Below are 12,612 nucleotides of genomic sequence, written 5' to 3' on the forward strand. Positions count from 1 at the left end.
ATTTGCAAAATGTGAACGGGTCTTATCCAGATTAGTCGATGTGCCCATTTGATCGAGCTATTTTAAGTCCACCCGGGTCTTCACTTTTCGTATTTCCAGCAGCTAATTAATCTTAGACTGTGCTAAATTGGGCAGCACTTGCAGACAACTTATCTAATTTAACGTATTACAATGGTTCCACATCTCCAATCAATTAAACCGGCGCCGTCGTATCTGTCCGTCGATATGCCGTTCATATCCATATTTCAAGGCTAATTTGCAAATTTGAATCCGTCGTGAACATGCCCGGCGATGCGGCGTGAAATTCATGGATGGCAGCCGAAAGTGCGTCTGACGTGTGGCCGTTTGCTGCTCACCTCCGTTTCACGCGGAGGGAAACCAAGTCAAAAAGTTGAAAAAGTCCATTTCGCGGTCAGCACGCCCCAGAGGGTGCTTGGTTTGTAAAACCAGCCGATGAACATCTGTTTTTTTTTTTTTTTTTAATGCTAATTCTTTTTTTGGGAGCTGTGGCTTTTAAATGTATTATTCAGCCCAAGATTGAAGCGTCGATTTTTGGGGGACGGTCACACTGGGATCTGAACATGTTACTGGCAGTATAGACTAATAAAGGGCACAGCATGGAAATTGCCGCCTACCACGCTTTACTGTCGATATCAGACCATAATTTGCCGTACTGCTCTCCATCAAAAAAAATGATGAAATGAAACGGCGTCACTGATTGACCCGACAAACATGTACCGTACGATGTACAATGATTAAAGGCTTGACAGTTCCCTTTCCTGCTGCTCCTTGTCTGAGCTGCATCCAAGCCCTCATTTGGAGCGCCGGCAAAGCCATGTGTGCCCGCATCATTGTCAAGGCAACCATCTGTTTCCGTGGTACCGACGAGAGGCGGGGTCTCTGTTGATTCAGAGCGGTGGCCCGCCGTCTTAATGTCAAGCAGAAGGTAGTAAGACCCGAAGGCAGGCTTTGCGTCCGGTCCTGTGACGCCCATCCGCACGCACGGCCGGTTTGCGATGTCGGTGTCCTGGGCTTACTTGCGTTGTGGAAATTGTATTTGTCAAAAGTTATTCCCTCCCAAGTTAAGGCTTACCATTTGCTGAGGGAGCTCGACAATGCAAGTCAATAATTGGTACCAAAAATATATACAGTATATAAAATACAGAATGTGGCATTTATCAAAAACGGTAAGCGCGAAGAAAACGATGCCCAGCCTTGAGTCACCCATCAGATGTGAACCAGCCACTCCAGATCTACAACATTTTCTTCCACCAATTGCTCGCTGAAATCCTTCAATCCCTCCTGGCTATTGTCTCCACTCTCGTCGTTATCGCAACCTGTTTTCTATAATCTTCTTTTCTGTCACCCACGACGGCGAGCAGATAACTGCACTGTCCTGCGCTTTTCGGCACAGCGCAGCAGCATCCATTATCGTAAAGCCTTTTTATCTTTACCTGTCATCTGTCTCTTTCCCGCTCACCAACACAAGCGCCGACGTCCGCCCGCTCGCCGCATTGTTGTGCCGCCACTGTCCAACTCGGTGATAGACATCAGGCGCCACCGATGGAAGGCAATCCGAGTCCATTGTGGAGCCATTGTCGTCTCTAATAGAATGGACTTTAGAGGTGAAGAGGAGCTATTGATTCAGCCGAGAGCGAGTGGAGAGACTTTCGACCCCCGGCAGAACTTGTGCACTGGGTCCTTTTGGTTGGGGAATGGGCAGTTGCGTTGACGTGACAGGCCAAGATTTGGCCAGAGCGTGTCGATTGGGAAATGAGTGTCTTCGCTGCGCCTTATGTGATCACAGGTGCATCGCGTACGAGTAGAGCAGGACAGAAGAGAGGCGAGAGTAAAACAAAAGACACGCGAGGGTAATGAGACGAGACAGAGGAGATCAGGTTAAAAAGTATTGAAAATCCTCTCCCGATGTATCCTTGTCTCAATTGGCATTCCGTAGTTTTCTATGACTTAAATATAGACGACGATTGAACACATATTTGCAAAATATTTTACTGTAACAACTTTGCAACAAGCGGCGGCTGACATAACAGCTAGGTTATTTTAAATCGTTTTAAAAGAAGCTGAAAAATACCATGGTAAAAAGTCTTCGCAAGAGTTGAAACGCCCTCACTGTATGTACCGGTAGGAGGCAATAAAACACGGACTCGCGCTGTGCAACCGGATGAAATTTTTACGAGCACACATTGAAGAGGGGGAAAAAAATAAAAAACGGTAGCATTTGGGAGCATAATGGTTATACTTTCGAGCACTGAGGTAGATGGCAATAAAGAGAGACGTGCAAATATGATTTGGCTTTGTGAATTGGTCTGAGATACCTGATTGAGAGGGTGCAACTGTGCCATCGAGAGCTACTGTCCCAAAAACCGAAATGAAGGATTAGGAAATGCGATGCGGGGACCGAAAGCCGGAAAACAAGAAGCAGGTGAAAGTAAGAGAAAGGGGAGTTGATTAAAGCCAGCAGCCTCAATAATGCAAATGTAATTACTCTCAACGCTTGCTCTGAACCTCACCAAATTAACACGGGTGGAGAAGAGGAGGGGACTTGGAAAACAGAGCTGAATTACAAAAGGCAAATGTGATTCAGATAAATAGATGGAGGTGGCTTCATGAATTAGTAGGTTAAGTAAATAGCTGTTGGGAATTTATGCTCTTATTCTGGAAAAAAAAAAGCGCTCATCCAAATCATTTCAGGTCACAAGAAGCACTTGCTGTTATGGTGACACTCGGCGCCTTTGCTTGCCTCTTTGAGTCCCTGACATGAGGCGTCAGAGCGGTGACACTAGCTACACGATTTATCGGCCCGGCATTTCGTGATTTTCCTTTTGATGCGTAAAGACAGAATGCGGCTTTAATTGCAGGTGTTCAACGACAGACACCTGCGGAACTCCACAAGCTGTCAGTTTATTAACACCAAAACGTAATGGGTAGTTTATGCTCTCTTACCTCCATGCGATTGATTTGGAACCTGAAGACTCATTCAGCTGACCGATGAGCAGGGAAGAACGAATTCCAATAGCGAGAGAAAACCCGAAAAGGGCCTAAAGCGGAATGGCCTTACCAAGCCCACCGCCGGTCGGCTCAGGGGGGATGCGCACACACATGCGCGCACACACCCCTTCGTTTTGCTGATCCTGAAGGACAACTCGAGCTGTTTATTCCTAAATCACCCCTCCCTCCCTTCTTCCCTCCTTCTCATTTTCTCTTTCCATCACTCTCTGCTTGTTGGATGGTTTGCCACATCAGCTGTTCTCTGGCCATACTGAAATGACCCCTCAAGGAAACGCGATCCTCCTCGTGTGTGTGCGTGAGTTTGGAGTCGCCCACAGAATGCTTACAGGCCCTTCTCATGTGCACCTTCTGCAAGTTTGACGAAGCGGCGTTGTCCACCCTTGTGATCATTGTGTCATTATTCCGGTCTGAAGTGCACCGTGGGTTTGTTAGCGTTTTTGACACACGTGCGTAATTGACTGTTTTGCAAACCGACACATTTCCATTCCGTCTAATATTCCTTTTTTTTTTTTTTTTTTCCACCCGCGAGACAATCAGCTCTCTGCTTTGTCTTCAAGACCACACACTGATTTTAATAGACTGCTCGAGTGGCGCGTGTGATGCACAAAGCGAGTCCTGGCAAGCACTTCAAACCTGTAATGGCTGCCGCTGTTTTCCCGTGACAAATGAACAGTCAGATGCGGGTGGGGGGGGGGGGCGATGGTGAAATCTCTGACCATTTTCTATCAGGGGATCTTCAATTGGCTGCCGACCGCCAGAGGAACAATTTTTGCAATGTTTTCCAGGAAATTACTGGGAAACATGACAAGTAGGCCTATAATGGCATTTCTGTTTGATTGAATCAGGCCCGGTGTTGGCTGAATCTCTTTTTATTACCGCCGCCAATGAGATTCCGCTTTCACCTGCATCTGTTGCACGGGCCCCTCTCGTACATGTAAATGGTATTGCCTTGAGATGCATTGTGTGTTCTGTGTGTTCTGAAACGGCCCCCCACCCTAGGACAACTACACGTTTGCGCAACCGGGCATCCAGAGGAAAGTCAAAGCCCTGGAGGAGCTGGTCAGCAGGATTGATGGTGAGTCTCATTCTTTTTGTAATCTCTCCAGGTTCTCCTCCGCGGAAATGAGGCAGTCCATACGTTGCCGTGTTCATGAGAACAGATGGTTTGCATTTGGACCGCGAGTGTGGGTTTAAAAAAAAAAAAAAAGAAACTAAGACAAAAGGGGCGACATTGCCCTTGGCGACACTTGATAAGCTTCAGCGCACAGAACCGGCAAAAAGGCTCGAAAAATATGACTCGGCATGTTCCGCTTGGTCTTGCTCCATAAGTGCCCCGTCATCACGGCCGGGGCACGGACATTTTCTACCTGGCTGGTTTGACATTACCACTCCTAATGAGATCACTGATAGCCTGGATCGCTTTTCGCTCGGCTGTCGACAGGGCGTGCGCTTTTTGGGGCGGCTCGATGGCTTCTCGGCTTTTCCAAATTGATTGAGCCGCACCTATCGCATAGCCGGCGACACCGCGGGTTGTCAAGCCTCTCACACAGCAACGTTCGACCTTGAAAATGCCGAACAATTAAAGGCAACGCAGTAGAATACAATTTACGGCTCTCGTTTGTTCAAAAGTACGCGGTAAGAGAAACCTTGAGCCCAAATAATCGCCAGTGGAGTTGGACTGAATTGTCAGCGCGTTGCTCATTTTTCAGTCCCTCCTCCTTCCCTCCGTTTCAATAACTTGTAATAAAGCCAAAATGCACATTAAAGGCACGCCACCATTCCCTGTACCCACCCGCATGCCCATGCAGTTAAAGACCTTATAAAAAAACAAAAAAACAAAGCAAAACAATTTCTTCGTTTTACAGCTTAACTGGGGATCAACATTCAAGTTTAGTGGCTGTTGAAACCACAGGGTGGAGATCATTAGCTTTTAAAACCACGCCAATTTAGCACCATTCTTGAGAAGACTGCGACTCATAAAAAAATACTGTAGTTAATTCCATCGGCCTATAGAGCACAAACATTTTATATTAAATCGTTTGTCTACGCAGCAAAAGATGATTGATCACTGAAGAAGTCACGGTGTTTATTTCCTCGCGCTGATTGCCCTCGATTAAAAAAAAAAGAAAAAAAAGACAGGATTTTTTTTTTCTTTCACTGCCCGCCCCTCATAATTATTCCACTTGTAACGACTCGCGCAAACTCCTGTTTGCCTTGTTCGACGCCATCGCAGGCACCTTACCTCCTCCAAAGACAAGCTACTCTGCCGGCATGCGTAAAACGCCTCTCTGATCTCTTTATCGCTCTCCCTTATCTTCTGTTCTGTGTATTTGTCGCGAGCAAGTGCATTAGCACGAGTTCATTAACATGCAAATTGCCCAAAGGTGAATTTAGTTATGCAAATGCTAGGCACACTGACAGCGTGTGCCGTGAGCGCCTGCATTGTGCTAAATGCCTGCTAGTTGGGTAGAGATAGTATTATGGAAGATAAAAGACCCAACACACAAAAACAAAATAAAAAACAAAAATCTAGACCAGGGGTGGGCAAACTTTTTGGCTCGGGGGCCGCATTGACTTTTAAAATTTGACAGAAGGGCCAGGTCAGCATGAGCTATGGTACATTAAAAACAAACAAACTGCATTTGTTGACAGTCCATATCAAACATCAACAGAACAAAAGCATGAAAGTACTGTATTAATATACTTTTAAACTTTTTAACTTTTATACTTTTAAATGACAACAGTGTTGTTGATGACCTATTTTAGCCTGTGCATTGCTGCAGATGGGTTGTGATCAGACCAGTAGAAGTAGAGCGATACAGAGGTCCTAGGTGGTCGAAAAGATCCCCCCCCCCGTGTTCTGCAACTTCAAGTCAATGCGCCACCTGGCGGTAAAATGACGGTCATTACAAGTCCAATTGAAATGAATGCAATCATTCACATCGAACCTTAATTGTGGACCAACCTTCAGCGGGCCAGATTAAAAAGACCAACGGGCCGGATTCGGCCCGCGGGCCATAGTTTGCCCACCACTGATCTAGACTATTCTGTAGCTTTCGTTTCAAGTTGCGTGTGTCAACTTTTGAAAGTGCAAGGAGCGTGCCGTTGCGATTATGCAGTGCGCCAAGGAGAGTCACGCCGAAACGTCCGCATCAGCACAACGCCGGGAAATTTTCGCTCGTCACTGTACGACCTCCGACCGTCCCGCTTTGGCCCGCGCCTCGCCAGCCACGAGCCGGCGGCACGGCCTCCGTCCTCAACTTGAGCCCCGCGATAGGAAAGGAGACGGGACTCATCAGTCAATCGGCGGCCGTGAGCGATGTCATCCTCCACCTTGCTCGGCCCGCAGTTACCAGCCGGCCCAGCGTGCCGAGCGCCGTGCCAGCTGGACCGCCGCCCAGAGTTAAAAAGCCACACGTTTTAGTATGCCTATGTGTGTGTGCTAATTTTAGCTACTGCGATCATTCCTCATGACAAACGACAATCTAACTACCTGCACTACCGCTTCGTGTTTACTCAAGTCCCGAATACCAGACCCTGTTCATTGACGTAATTTAGCTTTGTCCGAAAGTTGTTCCGGCTGTTTGGCAGCCGGCCGAGCTCTGTCACCGTTTGCCGTTAATAGCGGCGGCCACGTTGCGTGCTCTCGCCGTGACGTGTCATAATTACACCGCAGCGACGTGCTCTCAGCTCATGCTTACGTGAGCTTCCCTCGACAGGTGCCATTCAAGTGACTGCTGTTTGTTTTTGTCATGTGTTCCTGCCTGGAAATGGACGTTAAGTAATGTTCTGGACATCCAAATTGTATTGAATGCGGTGCGGTGTGTGCCCGCGTGTGCTTGTCAGTCAAAACGATGCCATAGTTCCTCCCTAACTGCCTTTTCTCACAGACTCTCTGACAGCTCTGCAATTACCGCTCTATTATGAGGCACGCGTGTGTGTGTGTGTGTGTGTGGTGGGGGTTTGCGGGGGTGAGATTGGGTGTCACCGAAATGTATCATCCGCTGAATAAAGATCAATATTTGTTAGCTTTTGTTACGTAAAGACACAGATAAGCAACATTTATCAGCAACATAGAAAAGAAACAAACCCCCAAAGTCTTTCAATGATTTTGCTCATTAAAAAAAAGATTAAAAAAATTCTGATCTGGTTCTTTCTTCATCGCCACGCAGAGTCGGTGCATCATCACATGCAGCATTACGAGGTGGAGTACTTGCAGTTTGCCTTTCGCTGGATGAACAACCTTTTGATGCGGGAGCTGCCACTACGCTGCACTATTCGACTCTGGGACACCTACCAGGTGAATCACGCCGATACGGTCACTCTGTTGACAGAGGGGGCAAGCTCGTCATCATGTTCCAAACATGCCTCCGCCCCTGCCGCTGCCCTTTTCACACCTTTAGCTTCCCCCCCCCCCCCCCCCCCCCCCACCCTCCATTTATTTATTTCATCGCAGCAAGGTGGTTAACCCCGTTTTAGCATCGGCAATTACGCCGAACGTTTTGTTATTGATTCATCGCCCGCGACTTGAGTGGGCTGCGCTTGAGCCGCGCTGAAAATTTACGGCGGAGTTTGCGGGCGCCGCAGAGGTGCAGAGAGTGCAAATGTGATGTTTGATGAGACAAGGGGAGAATTGCCTGATTTGTTTGCGTTACAGCCAGTAAAGTTTTGCTTTTCCTTATCATCATCAAAAATGCCTCTTCTATTTAATAGAGTGACACTCAGCTTTAATTTTCACTGTGGTGATCCGTAATACCATTTCTTGGAACTGGAGACCTTTTGCCATATCTTTGGGGGAGAGACCTGCCGCCCTCTGCACATTGTAAACTAACTGAAATGACAGTTGAGTGAGTTGCCCAGCTACAATGCTCTACTTGTAATCCAGCCTCTAAATATTTGATTTTACAACGCTGTTTGGATGGCGGCCCCCGTCGCACACGGAGGTACAGTGCGCAAACACGCACAGTACACCTGTTTTTTGGTTAGTTTTTTTTTTGGGTTTGGTTTTTGGCAGCCTCCGTCACCTGTAGTCCGACGCCAGTTGGGGAATCGGAGCGTTTCCGCTCATGAAACTTTCAGCACGACAGCGGGCGCAAAGCGGCTCTCGTGTCTGTTGGGAAGACGGCAAAGCACAAACCAAACTGTTTTATTTTTTTTTTTTGGAAACTTTGAATAGCAGAAATAGAATCCCAAAAATGTGTGCAACTAAAACGTTGGAGTGGGGAAGTGGGAAGAGATTCATCAAACTGCCGGGTGGCAACTTTTATTTGGCCATGTTAGCACGTACCACCATTTATTATCATTAGCACCAATGCTAACCTCAAAAGCGGCTAATTCAGAGTAACTATCGGAACCATTGGGACTCCGTTTTTACAGCAAGCCACCCGGAATGTTTTTTTTATTTTATTTATTTTTACGACATATTTCTGCTTTAATCCCCTCCGCCCCTCCCACATCGTGCGCCATTTTTTTTGTCTCGTTATATGCAAGACCGAGCAAAATGCAAAGCTAGGCCGTTGGACACAAACATGTTTTTGGGTCACTCCGAATGCCCCTGATAAATAGAAAGCCTTGCCCTTTGCCTCTGAGCGTCTGCACGCGTTCCAAGGGAGGCTTTAACCTGAGCGTTTGTAATGTCTCCGCTGTGGTCTTCTTTCTGCGGCGTGACCGTCTGTTCAACGTGCCTGCGCCAACACAAGCCAGCCTTTTGCTTTCGCTCTCAATTTCTCTCATGCTCTCTTCTTTGTTTTCGCCACCCCGCCGATGTATCATCACATCTTCCTATTTGGAAGATTATTTTACAAATAATTCATTATTCAGCCCTTTATTAGCCTCGCGTTTGTCACTATTGATCCGGCTAAGAGAAGGGATGGGAGCGACGTTAAAAAGTCACACAGACACACATGCAGGAATTATGTGGGAAAGGGGTTGGGGAGTGCACACATTCACTTTTCCTCCCCAGCAGGCGGTCGGCCGGGCAGACAGACAGAGACCAAATTATCCCTGTTGCGTCGAGCATGAAATTAGCAAGTAACACAGTGTGGCAGCATTAGCGTGGCTGTTAAAGAGATACGGTGTGACACTTACAGCCGCTAAATCAAAGTTCTGTCCGAGCATGCGCTTTGTCATGCGGCGAGCTGCCCGTTGTTGAGTGACAAGTACATGCGCGCCCAAATAATTTTTTTGTGGGGGACAGAGTGTGGCTTCTTTTGCCATCCAAACGAGTGGGGCTCGAAAAATTTGTGCACTATGGAAATGAGGTGATTAGTTTGAGTCCTCATCCGCACTCATTCCCCCCCCCCCCCCTGCTTCAATTTTAATAGGCACCCACCAAACCCAATATTTTAACTTTCCATTCCACCAAAGTGCTTAGTTACTTGAAATTCACTGAAGCGAGCTGCCAAATCGCCCGTCCGAGTCTTTAGTGCAGACCCTGCATGATAATTTCCAACTTCAAATAGGTGTTCAGTTAAAATCTCTTTAGCATAAATGAGAGATACCTTTCTGACGCGGCCGTCCTGTCAGCAGAAATTCAGCTGTAATTCCGTTGTGATTTTTTTTTTTTCTCGCGCCGCTCAAGCGTCAGCGTTTCTGACATTTGATGCCCTCCCTATGTAATTATTGCATCAGCGCTTGATCGTCTTACATCACTTCGACGGCGCCGTCACCTTGCCTGCCGCCGCTCCGCGGGAATATCAACGAAGCCCCGTGTCATGCCGATTGATTTTGCCAGCGGTTGTGAATCCCGCGAGAGCCGACGCAGCATTTTGAAGCCGCCGTGACATTGCAATATTCCCGCTCGCGTCCGTGTTTACCTTGTTTTGCGCGCCGCGCGCCCCCTCCCCGTCACCCTCGCCCGCTTCCCCGCCGCTTTGATCAGCCAGTCGAGCGCGTCGCAGCCAATATGGCCGCCGCCACACGAGGGCCCGCCGGGCGCGAGGCATCGCAGCAGAGGAGGAGACGCGCCGATTTCACCGAGTCACCTTGACGAGCGAGGCAAACTTTATTTCGTAGCTCATAATGGCAGGAACGTCATTGAAATGAGGCGGCGACGGTGGGATAGGACGGTCGGGAGGGATAGTTTGTCAGGGAGAGAAATTGATGTGGAACGAGACAGAGTGATGGATGATCCAAATGCGGCTAACATTTATTACTGTCAACATTAATCTGTTGGGATGGTGGGGCCTGATGTTTGTGCCTCCGCATGTATTTTGAACAATACACTTTTTGGCCAGAGTTGTTGGAGTGAAGCCCAGTTGATTTTCTTAAAATACCGTAGCGCTTAAAACGTGCACGCTTGCCCGAGCTTTGCACTGAACATGTGATGATGGGCTGGACAATTAAGCAAATTCAAATTTTAATTATTTAAAAAAAAAAATTTAAAGCAGGTTTGTCTGTTTTTTCCTACCGCCAATTTTAGTTTAGTATTTATTAGTTTTAGTATTAGTTTTATTTTTTTTAATAGAGTATTTGTCTGGTGCAAGATTAAAAATAAGAAAAAAATTGTTTCGTTTTAGTTTAGGTAGCTTTATAAATCGTAAGAAGTCGTTTCGTGTTTTGATAATTCTCCAAAATGCAATATGCTCTTACAAAGTGTTTGCATACTTGCACTGCACAGCTACGGCACCGGATAAAATAAAAACACGTTGCTTACGGAGACCAGTAGGGTGTTTCAAAGACAAATTTGGATTAGACATGGAAGGGCAAGCGATTGGTGCGTTGCCAAATACTGGCCTAGCAAGCAAAGCTTTAAGATGTTATTGCGGGGAGCGAGATAAGAGTGGATTTCAGTTTTTATAGTCCCTCAAAGTTTACCGGCGCCCTCAACCATGAACTCGAAACCCACGCTCGGGAGAAGAAAAAGGAAATTAAAATGACAAATCTTTTGGCTACGGATAAACACGGCGCTGCCTGCGTGTCACTCATCTACTCGCTCATCTGTGTTTGTGTTTGCCGGCTTCCTGTTGTTTGGACGCCGGCTGGCAGGTTAGACCGACGCAGCGGCGTGTACGAGTCGCGTCGCGCCACGCTCGGCTGCTCGCAGACTTCCTCTGTCGGGCAAAAAGGCAAGAAAAGACCTGTGGATTTTTTTTTCTTTTTAATCATCATCCGCGTAGTTGGACGCGCGCATGTGCGCAATGGCACACGGGGGTGCGGAATTATGGGGAGCTCAATCTCCCCGACAAGCGTGCCAGAATTAGCTCCACACATCTCAGCATTCACACGTTGAATATTGGGAGCCCTCCTTAAAGGGGCCGCGCGCTTCTAAGTGACTCGCATTCAAAGAGCCGAGTAATTATCCTCCATGTGATAGGGCTCGGGAGGAAAATGAATAAGAACAAGGAACATCTCGTCCTTTGTCTCCCCGCGACTCTAATTCCCTACTGCTTATATTAAAAAAAAAAAAAGCGGGCTGCCAAACATAATGAGGGATTGAAATAAGAAGGCGTGCAAAGAAAAAGGGGATTGTGTCGCTTGCTTGTTCTGCATGTGCACATTTCTGGATTCTGGCAGGAAACGTCCTGAGCATTTTTTCGCTAGGAAGCATTTGCGGCCAAACGCTGACATTATTTACTTCCTCTATCGTTCCATTAACAGCAGCTTTTTCATTGTGATCCCTCTAGGCCGAACCGGAGGGTTTCTCCCATTTCCATCTCTACGTCTGCGCGGCCTTCCTGGTGAGATGGAGAAAAGAGATTCTAGAGGAGCGAGACTTTCAGGTAAGAAGGAAGGAGGGGCAAACACATTGGGCTGCTCGCACTCCTCTCACAGAGCTCACTCGGCGCGAGAAATCTACCAGGCGGTGTTGTTCACGGTCCGCATCCCTCCCTATGACTTCCATGGTCAATAAGTGTAAGGTTCAGGAGTCAGGAGTGCATTAGCGGGTGGCGCTAGACAGCTGCCAGAAGGTGACTTTGTTAGCCGGCTCACCAGGAAGCAGGACTCTTTAACCGCACCGGCGCAGTACGACATCCCCTTAGAGACGCGCGGGCGCTTTTATCTCCTGGATGCCGATTTCGCCAATTTGGCCTCAAAAGTCGATTTAATGAAGTTGATATCGCCCGGCACGTTCGATTGCGCGAGGGGCACCGGGATTTATTTCATGATGATTAATTCAATATGGAAGTCCACCGCCACACGTTAAGCATGTCCCGCGGCGGTCATGGCGACACGCTTAGCGCCCCCGCGCCGACTGGCGCACCACGGGCCACGTATCCATCTTCATAGACATGAGAGGAAAAATAAGAGCGATGCACGCTGTGTCGAGGATCAGGCTACGAATAGGAAAATGGGAATGGAGATTTTTTTTTTTTTGTTATAGTGCAAATGTGCGATGTAATGCGCACAATATGGCAGGCAAACACCGTACATACAGAGAGTACGTAGTTAAGCTCGAGGCTTCGTTTTAAGAGCGCCGCTTTTCGTTCGTTTCCGTTTCATGATGAACTCGGGGGGTCAGCAAAGGCTTTTAAATAACATCTTGCGACCACGTGAACAATGCAAGCGTCTATATGGAGTCCCCCCCCCCCCCCCCCCCACAGCACTCAAGTTATCGACGGGAGTAAACTGCATGCGTCCAGT

The 12,612-nt window shown here is 47.7% G+C and overlaps 1 protein-coding gene across 3 annotated transcripts in view; it reads left to right on the forward strand.

The window, feature by feature from the left end:
* The window catches only part of tbc1d22a (TBC1 domain family, member 22a), a 49,580-nt gene that overhangs the window by 31,502 nt on the left and 5,466 nt on the right, over window positions 1–12,612 (forward strand). For all 3 annotated transcript variants that reach the window (XM_086102706.1, XM_086102705.1, XM_086102704.1), the window contains 3 exons: window positions 4,030–4,105; window positions 7,203–7,330; window positions 11,655–11,750. In XM_086102706.1, coding sequence (XP_085958832.1) covers window positions 4,030–4,105; window positions 7,203–7,330; window positions 11,655–11,750 — 300 coding nt within the window. The remainder of the gene's footprint in view (window positions 1–4,029; window positions 4,106–7,202; window positions 7,331–11,654; window positions 11,751–12,612) is intronic.

Source organism: Hippocampus guttulatus, chromosome 22 (assembly GCF_054856545.1).
Source record: "Hippocampus guttulatus isolate MCC_2025c chromosome 22, RoL_Hgut_1.0, whole genome shotgun sequence".
Taxonomy (NCBI): Eukaryota; Metazoa; Chordata; class Actinopteri; order Syngnathiformes; family Syngnathidae; genus Hippocampus; species Hippocampus guttulatus.